The sequence below is a fragment of the Cavia porcellus genome, unplaced genomic scaffold (assembly GCF_034190915.1).
Source record: "Cavia porcellus strain 051 isolate PalLab524CR breed Dunkin Hartley unplaced genomic scaffold, mCavPor4.1 scaffold_20, whole genome shotgun sequence".
Classification (NCBI taxonomy): domain Eukaryota; kingdom Metazoa; phylum Chordata; class Mammalia; order Rodentia; family Caviidae; genus Cavia; species Cavia porcellus.
The window spans coordinates 65965119-65992991 of NW_026947503.1; the positions used below are offsets into that span (position 1 = coordinate 65965119).

Here is a 27873-nt window from a genome sequence, read left to right on the forward strand (position 1 = left end):
GCCTGCTGACAGAGCCTCTGACCTGGGGTCCAGCAGTGTTCCAGAGGCTGAGGCAAGAGGAGCTGGACTCAGAGGCCTGCCTGAGCAACATAGAGAAGTCTCAACCAGGTGTGCACTCTTATTATCCCAGCACTCAGGAGGCTGAGGCAGGAGGATCATCACCAGTTTGAGGCCATGTAGTGAGCTCCATACCAGCCTAAACTCCTAGTGAGACCCTATCTCAAAAGTACAAAAAACAAACCTGCAAAGGACTGCCAGGAGAACAGTGGTCAGAGGCCCTCTGGGATGAACCTTGGTTGGGGTCCATGGTAGGACGGGGACACATTCCCGGACCAGTTGTGCACAGCTTTTTCCCCCAGTGGTATCACTGCCATCAGTGACTTATCCCGGGGACCTGTGCTAGACAAGGGTCATCCATGGAGCCGAGCTACACTCAGGACCACCCCTGTCTCCGGGAGCTTATGAGGGGCTCCCCGGAGCCCCAGGAAGCTCAGCCATGTTGGGCGCAGGCGCTCAACATACCATACCCCACCCGGGACTAAGGACCACGCCAGCTTCCGCAATGCGCTACGTCCCTCTTTAAATTAGCCAACCCGTGCGCACTTCGTGCTCACTCCGTACTCTGTGGCAACTCCTGATTGGCCACAGCTGGATATGGTAGCCGGAGCCTGCGTCCCATTCCCGCCCTGCTTCCTCGTGGCAGCCTGTGATTGGTCATGGCCAAATATATAAACCAGAGCCCGCGTGAATAAAGCAGCAGTTAACTGTCGTCCACAAAAGCGTCTCCTGTCTCCTGTTTCATTGGAGCTGCGCCGGTCAACTGGTGGCCCGTACAGGGAGCGCTGAGACCCTCTCTCCGACAGTACAAGGAGAGCTGAGACCCTCTCTCCGACGGAACAGAGACGTTAACAGGTAAAAGGTCAAGCGCCAATAGCGGGGGCTACTTGGCGGGCGGGGGCTGACAGGTTAAACTGCTCAACGTTGGTAGCGGGGGTTACGCAACAGGCAGCGGGGGCTGTGGGCCGGATGGCGGGGGCTATCGGGCAACCTTGGGCGAACGCGTCGCAAGGGTCAGGAACTCGTAAAGAGAGTTCCCGGTGCCGTAAAGAGGCAGGTTTTGGGGGCGCCGTAAAGGGGCGCGGGGACTAAGCTGTCCCTGTTATAAAAAAAAAAAACTCTTAAAATTCCGGTTAACATGGGTAACACGGCTACTCAGCCACTGTCAGTCGCCTGAAGCGACTTACTGAGAGAAAAGGGATTACAAATGAAACGAGAACAAATTCAAAACTTCCTCAATCAGGTCGATAAGGTAGCACCTTGGTTTGGTCCCACGGGGTCCATTACCATCCCCAGCTGGGATAAATTAGGGAGAGATCTTGACTTTGCAGCAGAAAATGGCCTCCTGGAGCCAGGAGTCAGACCCCTTTGGGCAGTGGTGAGAAGCTGCCTCGCAGACACCTCTTGTCGTGACCATATAAGGGCTGGCGCCATGGCGCTTGGTCACCATCAGGCAGAATCCTCCCACGAGCAATCTCGCGAGTCCAGTGCCACAGGCAAGGTGACCCCACCCAACCCAGAAACAAAGGACTCGTCAGATAATGAGGGGGAGGAAGAAGAAGTATACAAAATGGTGGATGCAGACACCACCGAAAGAGGGGAAGTCACACACACACACGCAGTCGAGAGGGCCTTACTCTGAGGCCATAAATGAGCTGCAATGCAGGATTTCTCAGAGTAAATGGGTCAATGAAAGTGAGTACGGGATCCCAGGGCCGCCCCGTATAAGACCTACGGCTCTACCTCCCGACCTGCCAGATTATCATGCTCACCGGAGACCCTGCCATCAGCTATGTAGCTGTCCGCAACGGGTCCAGACGTCCCCTGGGACATTCCAGGAAGACCTTTGGCATCAAGTCAAAAGAGAGGACCCAGGAGGCCTGGGCCGTTTTCTCCAGGCTTTTCCGGTTGCTGTAGATGCTCAGGGAAACAGAGCCTACCTGCCTATAGATATGAAGGCGATAAAGCATCTTAAGGAGGCCAGCACCATGTACGGTGTTAACGGGGCATATACCCTGTCCCTAGTAGAAGCCCTGGCAGGAAATGCCATGACACCTGCTGATTGAGCCAGTTTGTGCAAGGCAGTGCTTAGCCCAGGCCAATATCTTGATTGGAAAGCTTGGAATGTTGAACTTGCCACAGAACAGGCCCAAGCTAATGCCCAGAACAATCAGGCCGCCTGGAACGCGGATATGTTATTAGGACAAGGGCAGTATCTCAATAACCAGCTGATATTTCCACAAGAGGTGTATGCACAGATAAATAGAATAGCCATACAAGCATGGAAATGGGTCTCGGCTAGGGGAGAAGTCTCAGGCCACTTGACAAAAATTTTGCAGGGCCCGAGCGAGCCTTTTTCAGATTTTGTGGCCCGCATGATGGAGGCGGCAGGGAGAATTTTTGGGGACGCAGAGACAGCCATGCCGCTCATTGAGCAGCTCACAGCTGCTCTGGGTCAGCATCAGGTGTAGTTCGTTAACTTGGCAGGAGTCGAGGCTTGCCATTGTTGACGGCCCTACCACAAGACAAAGCAGAAGCCGCATCCAAACTTATTCAAGAGCAATTAAAGTTAGGCCATATCAAACCCTCAAGTCTATTCTGTTTAAACAAAAGGAGGGTATTGCCCAGGGCATGACACCTAGGGCCAGACTAAATCTTGCCCTCTTCACTTACAATTTTGTAAACATCAACCCACAAGGATCCACGCCAGCACAGCTACATGCCAACCCTGTCGCACCCAAACATGGTTGGGTACGCTGGAAAGACCTCCTGCATGGGGTGTGGAGAAGCCCCAGCCCAGTACTTAGTTGGGCGAGAGGGGCGGTCTGTATCTTCCCGCAGGAAGAAGGCAGCGAACCTGTCTGGGTCCCGGAACGCCTGATACGTCCCTGCAAACCACCAGACCCCGACCTAGAGGAAACGTCAACCACAGAACAGGGGAACCAACAGGAGCCTCACAAGCCAGACCTAGCAAGTACACCCACAACTCCCATTAACTATGGCACCTTGGCCAACTCCCCTGGTTAGTAGCCTCCTTTCCCCCTCCTTCTTGCATCTCGTACGGCCCTTGCAGCCAATGACTTTTCTAAATTGCTCCACCACAACCTGTTATATGTTATAATGTTGGGATAACAGTACACTTTCAGCTGTCGTTATGCAGGTACTCCAGTTTGCACCGGTTCCAGTTATGGCGGACTCAGATGAGTTTCCTGTGATCCAGCTCGGGCCAACTCTCCAATTGGCTTTCATAAAGGAATGGGCAGGAATAGGGGCTCTGGCTACCATGACTACACTTGCCGCATTCGGCAGTCTACTTCTGCTCTGTCGGATTCGCAGACAAAGGAATAGGGAACAAGCATTGCTGATCATGGAATCTGGTCAAAGCCTGGCAGCATGGCTCACCATGCTGTGATGCAGGTGTGGAGCAAAGCATCGCAGGGGTGTCGTCCTTGGCCAGGAGACACCCCGGTCCCCATGTCGGTGAGCATGCGGGTTGGGCTCATAAAACAATACTCCCGCCCCCTCCAAAAGAGCACCAACGAGTAGTGAGGCACTGTCATGACTGCAGCGTGACACCTCACGAGGGGCGCCGACCTCTGGAGACCCTGCGTCAGTTATAAAGAAAGGGGGAGATGTTGGGCGCAGGCGCTCAACATACCATACCCCACCCGGGACTAAGGACCACGCCAGCTTCCGCAATGCGCTACGTCCCTCTTTAAATTAGCCAACCCGTGCGCACTTCGTGCTCACTCCGTACTCTGTGGCAACTCCTGATTGGCCACAGCTGGATATGGTAGCCGGAGCCTGCGTCCTATTCCCGCCCTGCTTCCTCGTGGCAGCCTGTGATTGGTCATGGCCAAATATATAAACCAGAGCCCGCGTGAATAAAGCAGCAGTTAACTGTCGTCCACAAAAGCGTCTCCTGTCTCCTGTTTCATTGGAGCTGCGCCAGTCAATCCAGACTCGGGACCCCCGACACCTGCAGCTGAGGGACCGAGCCCTGTCCTCCAGCAGGAGGCACCCCCAGCCAGTTCCTTGCCAAGCCTCGAGCAGCAGCTGTGCGCATGTGCGATGCAGAGACAGCGTGTCTTGTCGTCAGCGCGGGGGATCTGCCCATCACCCTCGCTCATCACTGGGATCGTATGGAGCCTGGGTGGGGACAAGGTCCGGTCCGAGCGGCACCTCAGGGTCCTTTGGGTTTGGCAAATTCATTTGCTGAATATTTGAGACTTGGGTGGTAGCAGGAGTCCGCTAGCAGGCCCTAGCTTCCGACAGCCCAGGTTTCTGTGGACACACATACACACCTGTGCACATACACCTCTGTCTGTTCGTGTTTTGAGGCAAGGTCTCTCTCTTGAACTATGTAGCCCAGGCTGGAACACACTCATGGAGCTCCTCCTGCCTCCGCCTCCTGAGTATTGTGTGCACCATCATGCTTAGCACACGCACTATCTTGCTGCTGATTTCAGCTCAGTTCAAAGTCCCCTTTCAGGATCAGGGACAAAGCCCTTGCCTAGTCTTTTTGAGGATTTGAGTTTGCTCCAGTATTGCAAAAAGAAAAAGAGGAAAATCAGCCTTAAATATCTGCTGTGCATTGCAACAGAATAAAGGCAGGTGCTCCCCTCCCCCACAACGCCCCTCCTGCCAGCAGCTCCCTTCTTTCAGGGGGTGGGAGTGGGGAGGTGATTTGCACTGCTGTCCTGTACAGCAAAGGGAATCTTGAGGATTAAGAGATAGCCTGTCACTGCAGGATCGGGATACAGTGTGGCTCTGTGTGCCCTGGGTTCTCAGGAAGTGTCCACGGGACCTAGCGCCATCCTCCTAGTGGGAGGTGGTACAGCACTGGGGGACTTAGGGGTTTCCCTAGGTTTGCAACCTTTTCTTTGAGACTGCATCTCACTGTGTAGCCCAGGATGGCCTTGAACCCATGGGGATCTTTCTGCCTCAGCCTACTGAGCGTTGGAATTACAGCTGGCACCTTCTACTCCATGCCCCATGTAACCTAAGGCCTCCATGCTACTCGGGAGCACCATCCCTGAGCACCCCCAGCCCTCCTTCTTCTCTGCAGCAGGGGGGGTTAAGAGGTGGTGAGTGGAGCATGCACACCTCAGATGCTGCATGTGGAAGGGTGGGAAGTTCTGAATGAAAGGGGAGGCCTCTGACCACTAATTACCTCCCAATTTCAGAAGCCACAGACTATGGGCCAGGGAAGGGAGGGAATTTGACCAGGGTGACCTCAGCTCAGGGAAGCTTCCCTGCTCATCAGGCTCAGGAGGCTGAGGCAGGAGGATTGTAAGTTTGAGCCCTGCCTGGGAAATTTAGCAATTTAGCTTAGTCCCTGTGTCAAAATTTAAAAAAATAAAATAGAGGCTGGGGATGTAGCTCAATGTGAAGGATTTGGATTCAATTCCTGGTACTGCCAAAACAAATGAACAAAAAATCTCACAATTTTAAAAGAACAATTTAAAAAATCTTGCAGTTATGTTGCTAGGACTCTGTTTTTAATTTTAAGTTGAGTAAACATACCAAAGCCTTGTGAGAGAGGCTGCAGCCTTTGGTGAAAGGAGTGTCCTAGAATCACCTGGAATTGTTTTAAGTTACACTGAACCCTCTAACCCGTCCCACTCCGGGGCGCACCGCTGCTGGTACGCACTGTGCCATCCCAACACTGGCCGCGAGGGGGCGCATGGCTGGACGCCCCGCTCTGTCTTCAGGGCTTGGCTCTTTCCTGCTAGCCCTTTCCTGAAAAGTCGCCCCGTGTACACCGCTCCCCCGACATACATTTTTTAAAAATACTGTCATGGTAACATAGGAAATAAAGCAGCTTGTAACAAAATAATGTGTATTTCAATAGGCAAAGCTGTGCGCAAAGACAGGAGGAAATGCATGACAATGTACTCGTCCAACCTGCTGGCCTGAACACAGGTGACTCCCGGGCCTTGGGTGGCACAGGTTCAAGGATGTGATGGGCACAGATTAAAGACGCGCCGAAGGTCTCCGAATATGCCAGGCACAGTGACACATGCTCGTAGGCTCTGCTGTTCAGGAGGCTGAGGCAGGAGGCTCGCTTAGGTCCAGGAGCATCGATGGCAGACCTGAGCACGCAGCAAAGCTTTGTTCGAAAGAAAAGAATGTTTTAGAGGTCATAGAAAGCCATTGGTTTTGGCAGCCTTGCGGGAAAGTCCTGCAGCAAAATGGGAAATTGGAACCTGGAGCATGTAACGTTTTGTTGTTTTGTGTTTCCTAGAACAAGGGATCCCTGGCCCATTTTGTTTAATTTAATTTAATTTAACCTAACTTAATTTAATTTTTTTGGACACAAGCTTCTGCTAAGTTGCCCCGGTTGCGCTCAACCTTGCAATCCTCCTGCGTCGTTCTCCAGACTGCTGGAATGATAGGTGTTCACCACCACACTCAGCTTCTATCATACGCCTTGACTGCAAGGCAGCAGCAGGGCAAAAGGTTAGCAGAGAGAGCACTCCCACCAGGGGTAGCTGCACCCTCAGCCTCCATGAAGGAGTCCAAGAAGCCTCGGAAGAGGAGAGACAGGGCATGCCTCAGTTTCCCTTTTCCTGGATGTCCTTGGTCTCCTAGTGCCAGACGCAGGCAGCACCGGAAACCACATTTGACTTCAAACACTGGAACGCAGGGCTCCCAGACTGTGCGACTGAGCCCTGCAGGACGTTTGCCAGGCTGGCGCCCTCGAGGGAGTGGCGGTCACTCCGTGTCACCCTCGCGTGTACTGCGCGCCCCAAGGCTGAGGCGCGCTGGCTGCCCGGGGTTAGGGCCTCAGGATGCAGCTGCCCGGCAGGTGCTGCCCTGGACCGGGTCGAATGAGAGGGCTGGGGAGCCAGGGCGGTGTCTCGCGTGGCCGCGCGGGTGCAGGGCCGCTGATCACTACCTGGCGAGTGTGTGCATCCTCGGGACAGGGTTGGAATCGCCGACTAGGTGCGCGCGCCTCGCCAGGTCCGGCTCGTACACTCGCGCCCCTGACCTCCGTGACTCCTGACCAAGTTCGCGGCCGCGCGGGTCAGCGCACACCTTAGGTCTCCGGGACGCGCCAGGGCAGCGGACGCCGGGCGTGAGCCCTGCGACACCCAGCTGAGGGACCGCCGCGCTCCTGACCTGCCTCCGCAGAGGTCTTCCACCCCACTTCGCCTCCACGGTCCCCTTGCACCCCAGGCCTGGCTGCGCCTTAGGGCCAGGAAACTCAAAAGGTTCTCAGGCCGGCGGGGACAAGAGGTTACATCTGGCCTCGCCCCCCCAGGAACGGCCCCCCCCCCCAGTAGGAGCTAGGCTGCGCCCTGAGGGCTCATGACCCGCCCCTTAGAGAGACCCCGCCCCTGGGAGTCTGAGCCTGGAAACAGCCCCAGGGGACCAGGCCGTCCCCTAAGGATGGCCACACCCCAGGAAACAGACACCGCCCCTGGAGCCCAGAAACCCACCGTAGAACCCAGACCTTTCACCAGAATTCAGACCCGCTCTTCCGAGCGAGGCCCCGCCCTCGAAAACCTGGTCTTGCGGCAGGAACCGGACCCCACCCTGGGAGAGAGATCCCGCTCCCGACGTTAGGCCACGCCCACAACCAGCTCAGACCACGCCCCGGAGCAAGACCTCCGCCCTATGACCCGCCCCGGAAGCCCAGGCCCCGCCCCGCGGGGCGGGGGGAGGCGGGCCGTGCGCGCTGGGCGGCGGGCGCGCGCGTGCAGGCGAACCCGCGGGAGAGCGCGGCACAGGCGGCGGTGGGCGGGCAGAGAGAGCTGGACGGGCAGAGGCAGCTGGACGCGCGCCACAGCCAGACCAAGCAGAGCGCAATCAGCCGCCCGGCCGTGCCGGAGCCGCGGACGCCGGTGACCTCAGCCTGGGGAGCGCGGCGGCGCGACGCGCGGGGCGCCTCGGCGGGGCGGGGCCGGCGGGCGGGGCGGGCACGGCGGCGGCGCGGGGCGCTCGGGCCGGCGGGGCCAGCGATGAGCCGGCGCGCGAGAAGGCTGCACGCGCCCGCCGCCCGCAGCGCCCTCCACTCGCGCAGCTGCCCGCCACCCCGGCCCCAGCCATGGAGGCGCTGAGCAGCCCTGCGGGCGGCGCCCCAGACACCAAGCCGCAACCACCCGGCGCCCGCCACTCGCCGCCGGCGCGCTCTGCAGCGGATCGCAGGCGGCCGCACCGTGCGCCCTCGCCCGCCCGCCCAGCGCCCCGGGCCCCGGGCGCCGCGCCCGCTGTGCCGCGCGCCCCGGTTCTTGCGGGTCGCCCGCCGTCGTCGCCGGGATCCCCCGCGCAGCCGGGCCGCCTCTCCAGGCGGGGCGCCGGCGTATCGAGCGCGAAGGACAAGCCGCTGCCGGGCGCCGGGGCCAGGACGACGGGCGGCGCCAAGGCCGCCCCGGGAGCCCGCAGGGCGGCGCACGCTGTTCCCACCGAGCCGCTGCCCCGCGCAGGGAAGCCACCGGGGCCCGCGCCGCCCATCGCCGCCGCCAAGGTCCGCAGGGCTAAGCGCGGCCCCGGGGCGTCCTCTGTGCGGGTCCTCCCCTCCCTGAGCCCCGCCGTCCGCACCCCTAATGCGACCCTCGCCGTGGTCCCCGGCGCGCGCGCTGGCCACACGGACAGCAGCTCCGACCTCTCCGACTGCGCTTCTGAGCCACTGTCTGACGAGCAGCGCCCGCCGCCCGCTGCAGGCAGTGACGTCGAGTCCGGCACCGGCTCCAGCGACCGCGAGCCCGCACAGGGGCCGCACACTCGCGGGGCGCCGCCCGGCAGCTCGGAAACCCTCTCGCACCTCGCCGCACCTGCTGCTGGCCTCGGGTGCCACAGCAACACCGGCGCGGTCCCATCGGGGTCCCCGGGGCGCAGCGTGGTGGAGAATGGCGGGGGGCGTGCGCTGCCCGAGCGAGTGGTCCTGGGGACCCCGCAGGAACCCGGCCCGGGCGAGCTGCCGCGGCTCGGGCCGCGTTTGGAGGAAGAGGAGCTGCTGCGAGAGATGGAGGAACTACGCTCTGAGAACGACTACCTCAAGGTGAGCGGGCACAGGGCCCGGTGGTTCTGGGGTCCCCACCTACCTGTCCCAGATGCCCTGTGTCTTGGAAACTTAAGCTGAAACTTCAGAAGGACGCAGCCGGACCTGCGTGGTCCTCACTCAGCTCTCCTCGCGCTCTTGGCAATCTTGCTGTTGTTTGTTGATGCTTTCTCCTGCTATTGGTGAGTTTGCATACAGGTGGCTGTGGTCGCTTTGGGTTGACCCTCACCCATGCATCACCTGTTGGAGGAGGTTGTCCCTCGCTGCCCAGCTCTGGGCTGACACACGTGCACATGTGTGTCTGCTAGGGCCAGGGTGGTGGCCCAGGCTGCAGACTGGCCTGGCCTCTTCCTGCAGTTGCCGAAACCGCCAGCGGCCCTGGGTGCCTTCACTGGCCCTCAGGCATAGTCGGAGGGTGTCTAGCTCCTTTCAGAAGGTTCCTGAGCATGGCCTGGGGTCAGGACTTCCCTGGCTGTGCAAGCCAGGCCCGCTCTTTCTAAGGAATGGCAGCCTCTGCTGCCCTCCATGTCCTCAGGCAGCCTGCTGACTGGGCCTCTCAGGCTTGTTAGTGAGTCCTGCTTAACCAGGCTCCTTCTTTCGTGGAAGAGGGCTAGGCTGCTGCACAGAGCTCTGGACTAGGTGGGGGTCACCACAGTTGATGAGACTGGAAAGAGGAGGAGGCCACAGGCAAGCAAGTACTTATGATAATCCTCAGGTAGAGCACCAGGGGTCTAGGTCTACTTCTGTTCCTGTTAGGATCTCAGTGAACTCCCTTGCTTTGTTGGTAGGTTCCATGCTTTGAGCTGCTTTGCTGCATATATGATCAACCTACTCAATCGGGGTCCACTTTTTGACAGGTAGGGCTGAGGATTGGTCTTTTAAGGGGTGGCAGTGAGGTGCATTGCTGTGAGCTCTCCTAAACCCAATCTCTTAGCCAGAGCTCCTCTCAGCAGCAGAGCCCAGAGCTTACCTTATGTCACTCACTGGACTAGCCAGTGAGGAGGGCAGAGGGAGGATCAGACCAGGACTTGGTGGAAATGTTTCAAACAGCGCAATGATGCTTTTGTCCCTGGCTCTTACATAAGCCATAGCAGAATGAGAAAAGCAACTATGTTGTCTGGCCTTCTCCTGCAAGTCTGTTTGGTAGGTCCCTAATGAATGAGGGTGAGAAGCAGCCTGACTTGCTGTATATGTGTCCAAATTAAGAAGGGAAAGCAACAGAAAGCGCAGTTTCCTTGAAAAGGCATTTCTTGTTACATCTTTGGTGTTGGAGATGGCACTCTGACATGGTTTCAAAGTTTATTATTGAGTCTGGGCTGTTTTCTTATCCTTTCCCACCGTTAGATTCTCAGGGAAGGAAGCAGATCAGAGCCTTCGAGGAAGCTGGGATTTCAGGGTGTTTTCTCCTTGTGCCGCAGCCATGTAGCTGGAGCCCAGGGCCTTAGAGAGCCAGCGCTGCCCCCACTCGGCCCCACCCCCACCTCCGCTGTTACATTTATCACAATTTCGACTCCGCAGACAGGGAATGCCGAGAACTTGGAACTTCAGGCACTTGCCCAAGGTCACTCTGCCTGGACTGTTTGTGCTGCCTCTGCGGCTCGCCCCCTTTTGGCTTTGCTACCCACCCATCTCACTTCTGGCAAGGCCAGGTCCTCTGCCTGCCCTGAGGAGATGTTCCATTAGCTAAGCAGGGTCCCTGTTTTGAGCTTTCTGTGGCTCTGTTTTCTTTGGAGGCCATCATGAACCCACTCTGCTAGCCTGTGAACCAAAGCTCTGCAGGCCGAGCTGGTGTCATTTGTAGGAGATGCTCAGTTGCTGTTTCCTAGGGGACAGGTGTCATGCCATCTGTTTACCGAGCCTGAGCCAGAGGCCTGGCTTTTTCTCTGACAGCCAGAGGGAGAAGTGGGCGGAGACTTAGGCACCAGACACCTGGGTGTATAGGTGCACCTGTGTGTATAGGTGCGTGCGGTGCATGTTTGGTCCTTCACAAGCTTAGATTCCAGTCACACATTTTAGGAGAGAAATACAAGAATCTTCATGAACTTCCACCAGCCCTGAGCTGCCTCCTTGTGCAAAATTAGACTCCTGGTGCTGGTACTCTTGAGGAGCAGAACAGGGGCAGAAGTCCTGCCTTTCTTGGTGCGTGGTGCTCCGGGTACGCACATTATAAACCCACACTTACACTTCTCTTTCTGTTGTCGATGAACTCAGGATACTTTTTTTAGACGGAGATAAAAGTGTATCCTTGACCTACTACTTTATTGGGGAATGCTGCACAGAACTCTCGAGATTAGATATAGCATCCATCTGTTCAGACGTTATCTAACCAGAAGAAGCCCAGCCTGGAAATTTTGCTTGGATGTATTCTGGAGGCTTGTACAGCCTTTCCTGGGCCACTGTGGTCATCACTGTGGTACAGGACTCTCATGGTTCCAGAGCACAATGAAACAGAAAAATCAGGCCAGTGTAACCCTAGGAATTTGTCTTATTGATTGTCTGATTGAATGGACAGTTCTGTGTCCTGCTTTTAGTGTGACTTACATCCTGCTGGGTGGAGGAGGTGGGGTTGACCCTGCCCCCAATTCCTGTCCCTTCACCCGAGGTGCTTGGGGACACTGAGTGAAAAGCACACAGAACCTGTGTGGTGGCTGGCTCCTGCATGGACACAGAGCCCCCGAAGGTGGCAGGAAGGGCTCAGAGTTGAACAGGAGCAGCGGGGTCCATGAGCTGTGTTTCCTTCTCGGACTGAGGTGTGGTCTGGTGCTGAGGACCTCCTCGCAGGCACCAGGAACCTCCTGTCGGATCGGCTGCCCAAACTGCCTGTTCCTGTGCCCAGACAAGCCTCCCTGCACCTTGTCGACTTATTAATTAGGTCTTCTGTGTCACTGGCTCTTCAGGAGGATGCCATCACTTCAAGTTTGTCAGGCTGTCTTTGACAGTCGGTGCTGGTGCCGCCTTTGGAACCCGCCCCAGAGAGCAGACCCTGTCCTGTGCACAGGATGGGCCTTCCTCTTTTCCCCACTTCCCATTTGTTTCAGAAGATAAAGATTTTGGTGAAAAGAACACAAGTTGGAGTACCAGTCGGGGGAGATTACTTTGGTTTCCATGCGGGGTGGGGTGAGGGTGGATTTCCTAAAGAAGATCACCGAGGTTTGGGTGGCGTTTTGTTTCGGGGATGGAGCCCGGAGACCACTAGTGACAACCACACAGCCCCACGCCCAGCCTTGAGGCCTGGGTTTGCCTTGCCTCTTGCTCCTTGCCTGGGGAAGTGCTTGAGTTTCAGGATCTGTGTGGCTGTCTGTGACATCTGGCTCCAGGAAGGGGACACGCTGCTGGGGCCAGTGAAAGTGTTTTCTCTGCTCCCCTTCCTCCCTTCCCTCTGGGGATGCTCGGTGGACGCATGCCCTCTTCTTTCCTGGCCTCCTGCTTTCCTTAGCCTAAGGAAGCCTGGTTAGGGTTGTGGTGGTCATCGCGGCTGGATGATGCTAACGGAGCCCAGAGCCGGCAGCTGCCAGCCGCGCCTTTGCTTGGTAAACAGTGTTCGTGGCCCTGCACCTCCTTGCCTGCAGCTGGCACACTTGCATTGCATTGCTGTTGTCCGGGGGACGGGCTGTGAGGTGGATTATTCACACATCGCAGAAGACAGCGTTCTGCCCAGCTCCTGGGAGATGGAAGTGTAACCACAGGAGCCTGAGGACCCACAGTGCTGTCCAGGAGGATGTTTGAAGAGGAGCTGTTAAAATAGGAGTAGTTATGGACTTAGGGTTGTTTGCTAGAGATTAAGGTTCAAATACAGTCATCAGGAAGATGGAGAGTTTTCGTTCCTTAGAAATCATGGCTTTGGTGTTTATTTTACATTTATATCTAACACTGTTCTAGAGGTTTTTATTGAAACATTTAATTTTCATCTTGGTTTATTCAGTACCTTGTTATTCCTTCAACTGCACATATATATATATATATATATATATATATAGTATATTTTTATATGTAAGTATAAAGTATATATTTAAAATATAAGTATGTAATATACAACATAATATCTATAATAGAGCTTGCTTTATTATCTGTAGGCAGAAGGGAACAGTTGGACAGCTTTACAGTACTTTAGACATCCGTTCTATGTAAAATATTTGAAAAATATAATGAAAACTAGATTAATTTTTTAATAAGACAATGGCCTATCTGGCAGATCCGGTGTTAATTCAGTATAAAACTGTTGATTAAGGAGGTTTTTCCTTTTACTAATTTTCTTGAGTAAAAAGACAATACCGATTCCCACTTTTCTTTGCGGGCTCTGCCTTACACCTGCCAGAAACACCCTGCGTTCTGTCCGACTTGATTTACTTAACTGACTGAGTGCGGGGCCTCTTCGGGGTTCCGGGGAGCAGCGTGTCCCCTGGAGGTTAACGCAGCGTTCACAGGAAAATCACTTTCCATCATGACCCTGCCTGGAATCATGGCAGTCGCCCTCGGTTTCAAGTGGCTCTGCCAGCTCAGTGTGGGTCCTAATGTGCTTCTCTGGGAGCTTCCTCTGACGGAACCGAGAATTGCTTTTCCCAGAGGCTGTAGAGCTGAAACACTGGCTTGGTCCTCTCCACCAGGCCAGGTGTGGGTGGCTCCCGAGCGTGTGCCTTCCTTCTGGGGCAGGGGCACCTTCCCGCTTCTGCCAGCCTGGGCCTGTGAGTGGCCCACACGCTGGCAGTTGTCAGGCCGGAGGCTTGTGGCTGCTGCTAGGTGAGCTACGCTGGTGCTGGCTTTCAGGGGTACAGCACAGGTCTGCTTGCCCCGGACCTGTGGGAGGAATGCCTCGTTCTCACTGGGGGCCCTACCTGTGCGCATTGAGGAGCAGGCTGTGTGCATTCGCAGCCTGCATTGTCTGCCGTCTGAGGTGGGACCACGTTAACTGGCCTCAGTGTGCGCCCTGTCGCCCTGTCCCCAAAGCTTCGGACCTTGTCCTGAGGTGTCTGGACTCCAGCAGCATCTGCCCCCCCCCCTCCGTGCTGGTCAATTTCCCCCAAGTTGTTTGCCTCCTTTCCTCTTATTCAGGATTAACCCCTGCTGGGTTTCTTGCTGTGCAGAGTCCTCTCTGCACAGGGCTCTGATGTGGGGAAACTTGTTGGTTATAGCAAAGATCCTGGTTGTAAGAATCAGTGCAGGTGGGCCAGAGCGGTCAGACTGAGTGGCAGAGCAAGAACCTACAATTAGGCCACGTTTGGAGCGAGCTTTCTCCTTGAGCCTCCCTGGTGACTGAACAAGAGGCGTGGAAATGGCCGAGTCTGGGAAAATGCAGACAGTCTCGAGAATGCGTGCCGCAGTCTTCCTTTCACAGGCTCCTCACTGAGTTCCTCTGTCCAGCCTCACCTCTGGGAGTGGGAAGCTTTCGTACTTGGCTGCGAGGCTGGATGGAGCCGTGTCCGACTTTGGTCATCTTCATGCTTTGGTCGTATGTGGGCTAACTTCTGTGCCCTGGGTGCAACGGGGACAAGCAGGTGCGGTTGCCTCTTTGGGGCTGACCCTCAATGTGAGAGACAAACGTCGAATCGGGGAAGATGCGCCAGTTGAGCAGAGGTAGGAAGAAAGCAGTGAAGGCCGGGACTAGACTTGGGGCTGGAGGGAGTGCGGGGAAGCTCACCTGTGACCTCCTCTTCCACCTGGGCTCCCAGTCCTGGACAGGGACTGGCAGGTGGCACCCTGAGGCTCTAGTGAGCCCCCAGGGTGTGGCCGGAGGACGCAGAGGAAGTCCTGCAGGTGTGGACAGGGGCTGGAGCATGTGTGTTAAACGCTGACTGCAGGCGGAGACAGAGTGGGAGGATTAGGGGCCGGGCCACCCCCTCAGGAGGGATGGAGGCCTGGATCCGGCTGGGGTGGGCAGGGGCAGGAGGCAGGGACCAGGGTGGCAGCTGGGGCTCCCCTGTGCAAAGCCAGAATTACAGCTGGTAGATTTAGAGGTTTTAATTGGCTTTATTTGCAATTCTACAACCAGGCAGTGCCCCATTCCCTGAAATCCAGTGCCTGTTCCTGTGGGCTGAAGAAGGAGGCTGGTTTCATAGACGGGGGAGGGCTGAGGAACAGAGCTAGAACAAAGCCCTACTGTGGTTTCAAAGTTACTTTCCTGAAAGGCGATCAGGGAGGCGGAGCAGAGGAAAATAACTGATGAGTTAACTCAGGGTCACTTCAGGCTCCTTCCCCCAGGGATCAGAGCAGCCCTACTGCACCTGCTGGAGAAGTTTTTGCTCTCTCCCCTCCCTGGTTCCCATGACCGTCAGCAAACAGTGTAGTTTTGGGAACCACTGGTCCACACTGCTCCATTTTGAGTTGTAGTCTGGTCTCTTGGGGCCCAGTGCAGGAACCCAGTCCCAAAGGAGGGCGTGTGTGACGCCCAGTCAGCGTCCTATACTCAGGATCAGCATGTCGGTGGGGAAGAGGCATCTGTGTTTTACTAAGGGTTACTTGGGAAAACCCAGCATGCAGCTGGATGGAAAAATGTTTTGATCCAAGCTAGTGTCATGCAGTGCTGAGATTTGCACTGTGTGGCGGGAGTGCAGGGACATCTGCCGGTGCACTGGGATCTCAGGGTGATCAACAGTTATTTCCCTGCTAACATTTATCTGCTTTCAAGTCAGTGTGTGTCCGATTCTCCCAGTGCTTAAACTGAGCCTGAGAGAGAGAGACTCGGGTCAGTGTTGGGCTGGAATCTGCAGGTCTCCTCATCTGTAGGGCTGGTTCTGTTTATGGTTGTGGAAGGAGGTGCTGGGAGGAGAAGTTCTCTGTAAGGCCACCATGGACAGTCCAGGCTAGGTCTTAGCGGGTGGGTCTGTGAGACTTGAACAGACGTTTGGTGAGGGAGACAGTCGTGTGCAGTCCCTTTCTGTATCAGACAGCATCTTGCTGAGCTAATGGCTGGATGTGGGTGCTGGGTCCTGAGCACAGCAGAGGGAAGGTGGACGCCGGGTCGGGAGGGGGTCAGTCCTTCCTCCTGGGCTTGGCTTGGTCATCTGTGCTGTCTGGTTTTCCAGGATGAGCTGGATGAACTCCGTGCTGAGATGGAGGAGATGAGAGACAGCTACTTGGAAGAGGATGTGTACCAGCTGCAAGAACTTCGGCGAGAGCTGGACCGTGCTAACAAGAACTGCCGCATTCTGCAGTACCGACTCCGGAAGGCCGAGCAGAAGAGCCTGAAAGTAGCAGAGACTGGGCAGGTGGACGGTGAGCTCATCAGGAGCCTGGAGCAGGACTTGAAGGTGCGAAGGAGGGCGGGCATGTGCGTGTTGGTGGGAGGCCGGAGCGCCCACCAGAAAGCTGACCTCAGGCTGTCTGTGCCTGCCATGTCTTCTTTTTCTTTTCCCTCTTGCAAAGTCTTTCCTTTTGCTTTTGGAAAGTCAGCGTGTTTAACTGCTTTGAACTTGCAAGCCTCTGGTACCCTGGAGCAACATTCGCTCCAGCACCCCCACGCCTGGTCTCGAGCTCCTCTTTCTCCTCTTCCTTCTCGCATCCATCACTGTGGGTTTCAGCATGAACACCCACTTGGTGACTTTGGCAGCCCAGGATTTACATCTGTTCTAAAACAGACCAAACTACAGCTTAGAATAACAAAAATATAGAAGTTGGAGAATGGATCCACAATAAAAAGGAAAGAGCACCTGCCAGCTACCCTGACAGCTGTAAGGAGATGGCGCAGATTCTGGAAGACCTGAGATGCACTCAAAAGAAAAAGCATCTATTGAATTTCAATTCAGTGAAGGGCCACTGTAAAAGCTGCCATCTCTCTTAACACTTTACAGTGGTTTAGGTTTCTAGGATGCAGGGAAGCTGAGAATGTTGCAACCCAGCTGCACACTGCTGAGTTTGCTGAAGGAGGAGCGAGGTCGGCCGTAATCGCCAGGGTCTGGAGGACTGTGGCGGGAAAGGCACCACGGCGAAGGAATCTGGGCTGCCGTCTTTGCTCACTGTGAGGGTGGCAGAGCTTCATTGTGACGTAGTTGTCACACCGTAGCTCATGGTGAATTATGCATAATGACGTTATCCCAGGAGCCCTTGTGGCATCCTAGCCAGCCTTCATCATAGCAGGCAGAGAATTTTTGTAATTCAGTGCCCCAAAAAGCCTTATTCAGTATGGGAGCGGAGATATCTATTTCTCCTACAAAGTTTCTTTCTAAAGGTTAAGTGCCTTTAGAAAGCACAAGGGTTTCATTGCTTTAGAGGTGGCAACATCCTAACCAGCTAAACTCCAGGTAGACAGCTTAGAACTTGGTGACCTGGACATCTGCAGGCAGAAGTATTTCATCTGGTGTCTCAGCAGGTGGGTTCGCTTCACCTCAGGGAACAAAGATGTTGATTTGTCTGCTGTTTTTCTAATGTAAAGCCTGGGTAGAATGTCAATCTTGATGATGTGCTGTGTTGAGACAGGGCTGTCCAAAATGGGCTTTTACTATGCAGTGAATCTGTCTCTCAAAAAAAAAAGCCAGGTGTGGTATCTCAGGCCTGCAGTTTGAGAACTTAGGCTGAGGTGGGAGAATCGCCATGAGTTTGAGGCCAGCCTGGGCGACATAGCGAGTTGAAGGTACCTAAAGTGGCCCTTTAATCCAGGTTTGGCTAATGTTTTCTCTCCCTCCTAAGGTTCCTTTTGTGTTTTAAACTGCAGGCACAGTAGCCCCTGTGGGAATGCTTGGCACTAAACAGTTCAGGTTTCAGAGTGTGTAAGGTGTTATGTTTGCAGGTCAGAGGCTGCAGCCTGCAACACCTGGCCTGTTCAGGGTAGGTCTGCCAGCTGCAGCCAGGAGCTATGCAGTGCGGTGTGGTGCGGCGTGGTGGCCTGCCTCTCCCTGGCCCTGCCTCCCTCCCATGCTCTGCACCCTCCTGATTAACCCTTGTGGCCCATGCAGGTAGCCAAAGACGTGTCTGTCCGCCTGCACCATGAGCTTGAGACCGTGGAGGGGAAGCGGGCGAGAGCCGAAGATGAGAACGAGACACTGCGGCAGCAGGTGATCGAGGTGGAGATTTCCAGGCAGGCCCTGCAGAACGAGCTGGAGAGGTTGAAGGAGGTAAGGGGCAGCGTGGACCTCGCCTGCGTCTTGCCGTCAGGAGCTTGGGCACCCGAGTCCCATACCTGTGCTGGAGGAAGGCAGAGCTGAGACCTGACCAAGGGTTTGTGTATCTGGCCCAGGAGACAAGAGTAGTTTTTAATTTTTTTTTTTGTACTGGGATTGAATTCACAACCTTGTGCTTGCCAGGCAGGCATATGCCACTGAGCTAAATCCCCAGCCTTTAAATTCTTTTTTCTAGTGCTGGGTGTGATAGCACAGCCCTGTAATCTCAGCACTGGGGAGGTTGAGGCAGAAGGATCGTTGTGCGTTCAAGAGCAGCCTGGGCTACAAAATGAGCTCAAGACCAGCCTGAACTGTATACAGAGACCCTGTCTCAAAAAGACAAAAATAAATAAATACTTTTTTTTTAGTATTGTAAACAAGCAAATCCACACAATCCTCCCCTCTCCCCTAAGTCTGTGGGTCAAAGACAGTGTTCCTAAACCACTTCCGGTCCGTATTTATGGAGAAGGGTGCTAAGCCCTGCCCTGAATCTGGGTCCAAGTGAGCCTGTTATTACTGGAGTACACAGTTAAGCAGTAGTTTTTTTTTCCTGAATCTTCTCTTTCAATGAGCTGGGAAGTGTGTTTTCATTGTCCCCTAAATCCCTGATGTGCACTGCCTGTATCTGTTATTCAGCCAACACGATTTCGATGTGGATAATTTTTTAACTTTACAGAGTAATCTACTAAAATCATTAGGAAAATGATTATACATTTTGCATTTACATACAGCAATGTAAATCCTGGTTTGTTGCTGACTTCCATAATTGGAATAAAGCAGAGTGTTTGCTTGGAAACCATCCTGCATATTGATGGTGTACAACAATTGTTCAGGTGCAGGTTCAAGCTGGTGTGTTATGTGCTGAGGGCCTAGCGTGGCAGCCCATCTGGGGAATTCTTGCCCTGGTGCACCTGGTCCATCTCACCCAGGTGACACCGGCACCTTAGGCATAGGCCCAGCCCCAGCTGTCTGTTCTGTACTTGGGTCACAGGTGCAGAGTCGTGGGCTAGGGCCACCTCCTCCTATCCTTGCTTCCTTCTGTCCTTTTTGTTGCTGATACCCTACAAATGCATGCTCCCAAGACAGGACGGGTTTGGGTTTGGAGCCGCTGAGAACAGGAAGCTATGGTGACCACTGCTGGCGGCACCTGCAGCTTCACGTGGGGAGCCTTGGTCCCTTCTTTTGCACGTGGATTTGCCCTCAAAGTTGTCAGTCTTTTACTTTGTGCTCAGAGTTCTTGGTACCCTTATCCTCCTCTTTTCTTTGGCTCTAACTTTGGCTCACAAGATTGTAACTGTTTCCCTTCTCAAGATTTCCAGTTTGAGTCTGACCTTGTTGGTTATAGAAAACAGTTTCAAAGTATATTTTATAAATTCGATATACATGTATGCATCTATGCTAATATGTAAGTATACATATATACACAGAGTCATCCCTCAATATCCTTGAAAGACTGATTCCAAGACCCTCAGTGACACCCAACCCTTATATCAAGTGGCCTAATGCTGGCAGGTGGCTACACACATCCACCTGGAGACCTGCAGCCACCTGCAGATGGCTTATCATGTCTGGCCCAGTGTGAATGCCATATACACAGGTGTTTATAGTGTCTTGCTTAGGGATAAAGACAAGGAAAGCGACAGACAAAAGATTTTGGATCCTCGGGTGATTGAATCCTTGAATGGGAAATGAGTGGGTACCAAGGCGGAGCGTGGATGTTCTATAAGCCAGGATTCTTCTGCTTACACTGCAATGCGTTTGTGTGGGGCCAGACATGGCCTTGTGGAGAAAGAAACAGGTCATGGCTGCCCTTAAGATGGAAAACATGGCCAGGGCAGGGGAGGCTCCTTAGCAGGAGCAGGAGCACCTTCCCTTGTGGGCCAGAGCTGCTAGTAATGGCTCCTGGGGTGGACCTGGCATGGGGCCTCCAGAGCTGCAGCCAGGGGCTGGGTAGAGTTCTGCTCACTGAGGTTAGTTTGCAGAGTGGCGAGTTTGATTTTCGTAGCCCTAGACAGCTTGCTTCCCTAAGCAGCGAGGTCTGGAGATGCTTTTATTTTGTGCTCCGTCTTGAAAGGACCTAGTTAGGCGCAGGCTTCTGACACTGAAGATAACACTGCATTATGTTTGGAATCATTTTGCTCTAGAGCAGTCTGCTGTCAATGCAGACTCCTGTTTGTTTAGACTGTGTGTGTACGGTGTGCTGCAGTGGCAGCTCAGGATATTTAGATTCACTGTCGATGTGCACAGGGCCCAGTCTTGCTGCACCTCTGAGAATCTGACTCTGGGCACGTTGAGTGGTGCCTCTGCCCCTTGGGCCTGCCAGCCTGGGGCCGCCTGTGCTCTGCTCTGCAGATCTCTGAGGCTCCTGTGGCTCTTCTGGGCCTCCTGGGCCCACGTTCCCACCTCGTCCTCTGTGTCACTTACTGTCTCCTTTATGCTTTTCAAAAAGGGCTTTTTATCTCTCAGTGCTCCATCCTTAACCCATCCTTAGAAGAGCTACTAATTCTCTTCTTTTATAAAGAAGTCAGAGTTACTGTTCTGTGCATCCGTGAAGTATACATTTCATTTCTAGAATTAGAGGATCTGCCACACCCTGCCTCTCGTTACTGTCTCATACGTCTTTGGCAGTGGAAGGCCATGGACTCTCCAGGCTGTCCCTGCCCCAGTGTGGCGGATCCCTCCTCTTGGGTCTGCTGCTAGCACTCACCTGGAGCGGTTTCATGGGACGCTTCTTTGCGGCTGTCCCAGGGATCTGCTCACATGTCCTCTCATGAGACCTCTGTGCTGGTTTTCCAGCGGCCTCAGTTTGTGGGCGTCCCTGGCTCCAGGCACTGCGTGTGTCAGGGTGGCCGGGTCACTGTGGCCACCTGACTGGAGGGGGTAGAAGTGACTGTTTCCGGCCTCCCGCTGGGGGGATGGGGTTGCTGCTCCTCCCATCGAACCGTCTTCCCTGCTCTAGTGCTGGGGTGCATTTGCCCCTCTCCTGCCCACTGTGTTGGTCCGGTAGTGGACACTCCTGCCTGACCCCAAATGCATGCCCCATGCTAGCCGCTGGAGTATTCAGGCCCTGACTCATCCCTGACCCTGAGGAATTCCTCAGCTGAATCCAGACCTCGCTACGTTAGCTGGCTTCTCTGGCTGTGTGTGGCAAAGGGGGCTGTGCTGCCCACACTGGGTCTGGCCTCTGGTCCAGCTGAGGCTCCCAGGAGCACTCTGGAGCGAGCTCTGGTACCCACTGCTGAAGTGGCCTGGCCTCAAGGCACCCAGGGCATGGTCTGCTGCCACGTGGTGCCTGCTCTGGGTCCGCCTCTGGGCAGCTCTCTCACCCCCTTCTCAGCCAACATCAAGGACTTGTGTGTCACTGCACACAGGTGTCAGGCCGAGGATACCTGGACTCGGGATGCAGACACAGTCCGTGGCTGCCTGCTCTTAGCTACTCGGCAGGGAGATCACTTTCTTGTTCCAGGCCTCACAGGCCCTCTTGTGCCTTGATATTTACTCGGGGAGCCCAGGAGGGGCTCGGGCCAGGGCTGTCCTTGGACCCAGACCGCCATGTGGGTGACCACCTCAGGGTCAGCCTCATTCCACCCTGGCAGCTCATGGGGTGGATGGGTGCTCTGCGTGCCTTGGACACTTTGGCTGGGCATGCAGCACACGCACATGTGCATGTGTGTGTGAGTGACTCTAGCCAGAGAGCAGAAGGGGAGAGAGTTCATGTTGTAAATGGACTGCGGGTGGAGTGGGTGGGAAGCGAGAGGAAGCAGAGTTTGAGGTCTTAGGTCAGCCGTCCTCCAGACACAGAAACTCGTGTTCTGTCTGTGTGCAGCCTGTGTGCGTGTGTCTGTCCAGCGTGGGCATGTGTCTGTGTGCAGCACATGTGTGTGCATATCAGTGTCTGTGTGCAATGTCTAGGGCCCCAGGGGAGCCCTCCTCCCACTGCTCCATGAGCCTGCGTGGCCAATGCTGGCAGCTGCCGGAAGAGTCCAGAGGCTGTGGAGCAGTGCAGGCCAGCCGTGCTTGCAGACAGGCTTGGTGTGAACTTCGGGACCCTTTGGTGTAGCGGAGCCTGGCGGGGAAACGGGCTGCTGTGGGAGTTTGTAGAGCCAGAACAGTTCTGATCACTCACAGACCTGGCCCTGGCCCCAGTCATTATCACATGGAGACAAAACCCCAGGAGCATCTTCTGGCAGGCAGGAGGCATCTGGGGCTGCACCCCGGAAGCCAAGCTGGGTCTGGAGGATGCTGCTGGCCTGGCCCAGTGCTCCTCAGCTCTGTTTGTTCCCCACATCTGACCGTTGGAGGTTTTAGGCCCAGGCTGTGAGATATGCTGTGATGGGGAGAAGAGAGGACAGGGAAAGACAGGCGTGAGCATGCCCCAGGCATGCATTAGCTGCCCTTGTCCAAGGCCCCATAGGACCACAATCTCAGGGTGTCCACCGGCTCCTCCTCGCTGTGACCGAATCCCCGGATGAGTAGCCTTGAAGCAGAGGAGGCGTGCAGGGCCCGGGGGCCCAGGGGATCAGGCCCAGTGCCTGGCCTATGCCATGGGGAAACAGGAAAAGAGGAGGAGACCTGGTCCGGGTGTCCCCTCCTGAGAATCCCGTGCCTCCCAGTGGTGACCCAGCTGGCAGCTGTGCATCAGCACAAGCTGTGGGGTCCTTTAGGCTCCAAGCCCTGCTTGGCCTCGTCATCAGCTCTCCTACCTCTCAGGACATAGATGGGAGCTGGGGCTTGGCAGGTAGCAGGAGTGTGTTACCCTTCACTCCCTGCTTGCCCTCAGGCTCTTTCTCTGAATCAAAGAAATGGCTCATGATTGAGGTCAGAAGTGGAAGGCAGCACCTGGAGCCCCAACCCAGATCCACACCCTGACCCTAACCCTAGCCACCCCACCCTCCTCTGTTCCCAGCTCCCTGGATTCTTCCTGACACCCTGCTTGGCCTCCTGTGTGCTGACCACACTATAGGATTCTCCTGAAAATGCCTCCTCCCCCTGGATGCCTGGCATAGCTGCCTGGTAACACTGGGCAGACAGTTCCACACGCCCGTGGATCATGGCAGGAGAGCTCCAGCTGCATCTCTGCCCTGGCCCCGTGCGACTTTTCTTACTGGAAAGAAGCTGAGCTGACCTGTGGGTGGCTAAGAGGATAAGCCAGATGCGATTCACAAATCGAGCTGCTCATTGCCATGCGAGACTTTTTGTTTTCCTTTTGATTCATGATGAGGTGGGTGGGGGAAGAAGAGCGAGGACAAAACTTGCCAGAAGGGCGCTCGGTGCACGGAGATGGGTGCCTTCCGGAATCCCAACAGTCGGGTTGCCCAGTGGGATGTGCAGGGGCCTGGGTAGGTGCAGCTCCACTCTCTGGGGATTCACTTCCAGGGCTTCATCATTACAGGAAAGAACAATGCAAAGGCTTTGCGTAATTTCATTGCAGTGTGCCATTATCTTTGCCATTATGATGGTCGTTAATCCCTAGTGTTGCCTGGTTTCTGAGTGAACCGTAAGCTGGATGCACACCGAGGGAAGAAGCAGTTGTGCCTGGCCAGAGGGCAGGTTGGAGACGTGTGTCTTCAGCTGTTTCCTGCTCGTGTGTCCTAGAAGGTCCTGGCACGATGTCCGAGGCCGGTGTGGTTTCCTGAGACAGTTGCCTTTTGTGTGGTTTGTGCTGTCAGTGGTCATCCCCAGATGCACAACAGCTGTCCCCCCACCCTAAATCTCTCTAGCAGGGTAAGCGTCTCTGTAGACACTAAAGAGATACTGCTGGCTCCTGGGGGTGGCCAAAGGGAACCTTAGCTCTGCCTCTGTCTCCTGGAGGTCAGGAGGGGCTCAAGGTCAACTTGGTCCTTTGTGGCCAGGATGCAGTCTCCCACACCTTTGCATTGAGACCCACAGGGACAGGGTTGGAGAGCTGCCAGGGCTGGACCACCGAGGCCCAGAGGGTGTGGTGCCCCCTGCTGGCCCACATCCCTTCTATTCAGGTGTGGGGTTAACTTCCAGTCAAGAGCGTCCCAGACTTGTGTGAGCACAGTGATTGGGCCCGGGGAGGGGCTCCGGGGACTTCTGGGGAGCCAAGTCGGGATGTGGCCAGGTGGGCCAGCTGGGTGCAGAGCTGCAGAGCTGGGGCCCAGCCTGAGGCCTGCTGGTGTCTCTGGGAAGACAATGTGGGTTGAGATCTGCTGAAGGATAGCCAGCTGCTATTGGAGGGCGGCCTTGATGCAAGTCCCCACACAGCTGCCCTGGATGGGCTCGGTCCAGGTGTGAGCTGGGGAAGGACAGCAGGTTGTTATTGTTTTGTTTCCTGTCTCACAGGTCGTTATCAGCATAGCTGCCATGAGCATCTGTGTGCAAGTTTTCGAGGGGACATGGGTCCCTTGACAGTTCTTGGTTATGTCATAGGCTATATATATTGAGGTTTTAGTTTTGTTTTGGTTTGTACAGTACAACTTTAAACCTAGCCGTGCCTTTGTTTGCACTGAGCTACATCACCAGCCCTTAAAATATTTTTTTTGTTTTCTAAAACTTTGATACAGAGTTTTGCCCTAAGTTGCCATGGCAGGGGCTCAAATTTGCAGTCCTCCTGCCTCAGCCTCCCAGAGTGCTGGGATGATTGGTGTGTCCACCACACCTGGTTGCGTGTTGAGTTTCTTTTTTTGTTTTTGTTTTTAACAGACAGTGCTGGGCTGCCCTGCAGAGGCCTGCACACGTTTCATGCTGTCCCCAAGTCTCTCGTCTTCCCAGGCTGGGATGATGTCTGTTTTCAGTTCAGTCACCCTGGCAGCAGCTGCATCTCAATGAGGTCTGGATCTGTGTGGCTCCATGGCTGGAGCTGCAGGATGCCTTGCCATCTGCTGTTTGCCAGCCGTGCCTCCTTTTCCTCTTGTGTCCCCCATTTTCTAACTGGATCACTTGTTTGTTTCACTTTTTTTTTTTAAACTGTTAGTCTGAGAGTTATTTATTCCGCATACTAGTCTTCTGTCAGCTTTTGCTGGCCGCTGCGCTGTCCCTCTGTGTGCAGCTGGTCTTTGCATTCTCATGGAGTGCGCTCCTCAAGGGCCGGGCTTCTGCGTTTTGATGCGCTCGTGTGGGTATTTCCTGTTACAGTGTTGATTTCACCCACTGTATGCCTAGCCATGCCCTCCAAAGTTACGTTCTCTTTTCTCTGAAAGGTTTATAGTTGTACGTGGTACACTGAAGTCCACAGCCCAGTTCGAGGTCGTGAACCTTGGGGGCAGGTTTTTGCCCTGTCTTTGCACATGGGTGTCCAGCACCCGATCTCGAGGCTGACTTTGCCACTCGGGTCTCTTCTGGGTTCCACATTCCTGGCCTCCAAGGAGCCACAGCTTATGATCCCTTAGCCGCTTGGTGAGACTTACAGGGAATTTCCGAGTGCATCGTGTGTGCCCCACAGTCCGAATGTCCCCTTCTGTTCCTCGGAAGCATCTTGGACTGCTTGCATCTTCCCATGTGATACACACGTGTATGTCCACAGCCCTGCCCTCAAGAGCACTCGGTAACTACTCACAGGGTGAGCAGAGGATTTATATTTATTTTCCCCTGAGAAAGGGCCGTCATATGATTTAAAATGTGGGTGGTGAGGAATTCCTGATTCTGTAAATGCTCACCCCAGGACAGGTCCTACAAACCAGTCATTCCGCTCTGGGCCCAGCTTTTCTGACCATGGCTGTGAGTCACAAACTCTGTGTCAGGGTCCGAGATAAGCAGGTAGCCGCTGTTCCTCAGCTTCCTGGATGACCAGCCAGGCTTGCGCCCAGATAGTGGAACACCTGGCAGCCTGGAGGGCGAGTTCTCCTCCCCTGCCCTGTCCACAGGGTTGCCCAGGTGGCCTCAGAGGGAAGCAGCGACACCGTCCACAGGCTTCTGAGAGAGCTGAGATCCAGGCATTCGTTGCCCCTTTGCTGACAGATAGGAAGGTGACACCTCAGCACTAGAGCTGCTGATGGTGGAGTCCTAGCCCGGGACCTGTGACTTTTAGTGAAATGGGCGATGTGCAAGTTGTTTTTCTTAAAAGTAATTAGAAGATAGTGCATGTGTTCTGGAATCATTTTGGTTTCACCGAGGGGTTAGCTACACCTCATGTGTAGCACAAGGCAGAGAGCAGTCCTCTTTCCTTTAACTCTTGGAGGTCTGTTTGTGCCATCAGTGCCGTTACTGATGTGACTTAGGTGACTTTTGCCTCCAAGTGCAGAGTCAGAGCAGCAGAAAGGCTTGAGGGATGCTCCGCAGCGTTATCTGTTTCCCGGGAGCCATCCCGTGGTGTTCCTGTGACCGGGAGCCGTCACACTGCAAGCAGTGTGGTTATGAAGCAGATGGAAGCAACCAGCTGGGCTTTTCCCCCTTGGTGTCAGACTTATTCAGCACTGACAAGGCACCAAGTCATGAATAACCAAAGGGAATGTGTCACCACTGAGTGGTCGGTCAAATAGCCCTTGAATTGGTGACTGGGGACAAGCTTCAGAGAAAGTGGAGCCCCTGAGCTCTGCCCTTTTCCTCGTGACTTGTGCAGTTTGGTTTTTGGTACAGGCACTCAAAACCCACAGCCTTCATCCTGAGCTATACATTCCCTGCCCTTTTTAAAATTTTTAAATTTTGAGATGGGCCTCACTAAGTTGCCCAGGCTGGGCTCAAACATTCGATCCTCCTGTCTCAACCTCCCAGAGTGCTGGGATTAGATGTGGGCCACCCGCCTGGCAGTTAATTCTTCCACAAAACAGTGCAGTGTGGGGCGGCTGAGTTCCTGGAGTTCATCACACTGCAGTGTACTTTTTGCTGGGTGTCCTGGGGTGGGGGACTGGGCAGTGTGGGTTGCATGCAGCAGGGAGCAAGCGCTGGGATGTAGCCTCAGTGCATCACAGTGGCTGCTCATTCTTCACGTGGATTCAGGCATTGTGTTCATCTCCGAGCCATGGGCAGACCTTGCTGCCTGTCCTCTACCCACTTGCCTCCGGGGGCCGGCAACCAGGGAGAGCTGAGGACTTGGGGGCATCCCAAGCACAGCGCTGACTTCCTGGTGTGGCAGAAACAGAATCCCTGCTGTCCCCCCCCCCCCCCGGGCGCTCATGTTTTTGGGTCTAGGAAGCAACTACCCATGACACACTGCACTCAGCAGTGCAGCCTTGGACTCATGTATGTATTTAGTGCACTTCAAGTGACCACAGCCCCAGCGTCCGGCCTCGGGGACAGTCCTGGGTGGACCAGTAAGCTGAGTCAGTGCACTCCGCTGGTGGATCTCTCCCAGCAGCAGGGGCTCCCTCCCCAGGTGCCATGAGCTCTGCCCGCTGGATGCCACCATTGGATGTGACCGTTACAAAGGTCTCCAGACATCACCAGGTGTCCTAGGACAGAGTTTCCCCCGCTTGAGAACTCTTCTTCCTTTACCGCCTGGGCGCTAAGTAGTCTCACCCACACGGGGTTGCTCCCGTAGCATTGCCAGGTGCTGGTATCCGAGGCATTTGTTTAACAGTTGTAAGTTGGCTACAGTGTCCAGCTCCAAGCTGGCCACATCTGGGTCCTCGTCCTCCGTCCTTCATCCCACGAGTCCAGAGCATTGCCCATGGTGCGTCCCCTGGTGTGCCAGCCTGCCTTTCTGACTCAGCCACGAGTGGATTCTCGAGTGGTCCTGCATCCTTGCCTTTGTCCCCAGCCTCTGGAAAACACCTTTAAAATGATCACGAGCCCTCATCTGTGGGAGCTGCACCCGGACGG

At 55.0% G+C, this 27873-nt stretch overlaps 1 protein-coding gene and 2 long non-coding RNA genes across 11 annotated transcripts in view; 2 read left to right on the forward strand and 1 right to left on the reverse strand.

Annotated features, from left to right (window-relative positions):
* Positions 1–503: 503 nt before the first annotated feature.
* Positions 504–4385, forward strand: LOC134471841 (uncharacterized). Its single transcript, XR_010041554.1, has 3 exons — positions 504–912; positions 2899–3079; positions 3204–4385. It is a non-coding gene; the product is annotated as an uncharacterized LOC134471841 (long non-coding RNA).
* Positions 4386–5882: 1497 nt separating this feature from the next.
* LOC106026385 (uncharacterized) lies at positions 5883–7952 on the reverse strand. Its single transcript, XR_001200008.3, has 2 exons — positions 7503–7952; positions 5883–6169 (listed from the first exon to the last, which is right to left on the reverse strand). It is a non-coding gene; the product is annotated as an uncharacterized LOC106026385 (long non-coding RNA).
* Positions 7953–7974: 22 nt separating this feature from the next.
* Positions 7975–27873, forward strand: part of Mtcl1 (microtubule crosslinking factor 1) — an 84873-nt gene continuing 64974 nt past the window's right edge. For 4 of the 9 annotated variants that reach the window (XM_023562696.2, XM_023562698.2, XM_023562694.2 and 1 more), the window contains exons 1-3: positions 7975–9064; positions 16084–16308; positions 17950–18108. In XM_023562696.2, the coding sequence (XP_023418464.2) occupies positions 8111–9064; positions 16084–16308; positions 17950–18108 (1338 nt within the window). In that variant the 5' untranslated portion in view covers positions 7975–8110. The remainder of the gene's footprint in view (positions 9065–16083; positions 16309–17949; positions 18109–27873) is intronic. The other 5 variants (XM_023562697.2, XM_023562700.2, XM_013146686.3 and 2 more) reach the window with 3 other exon arrangements.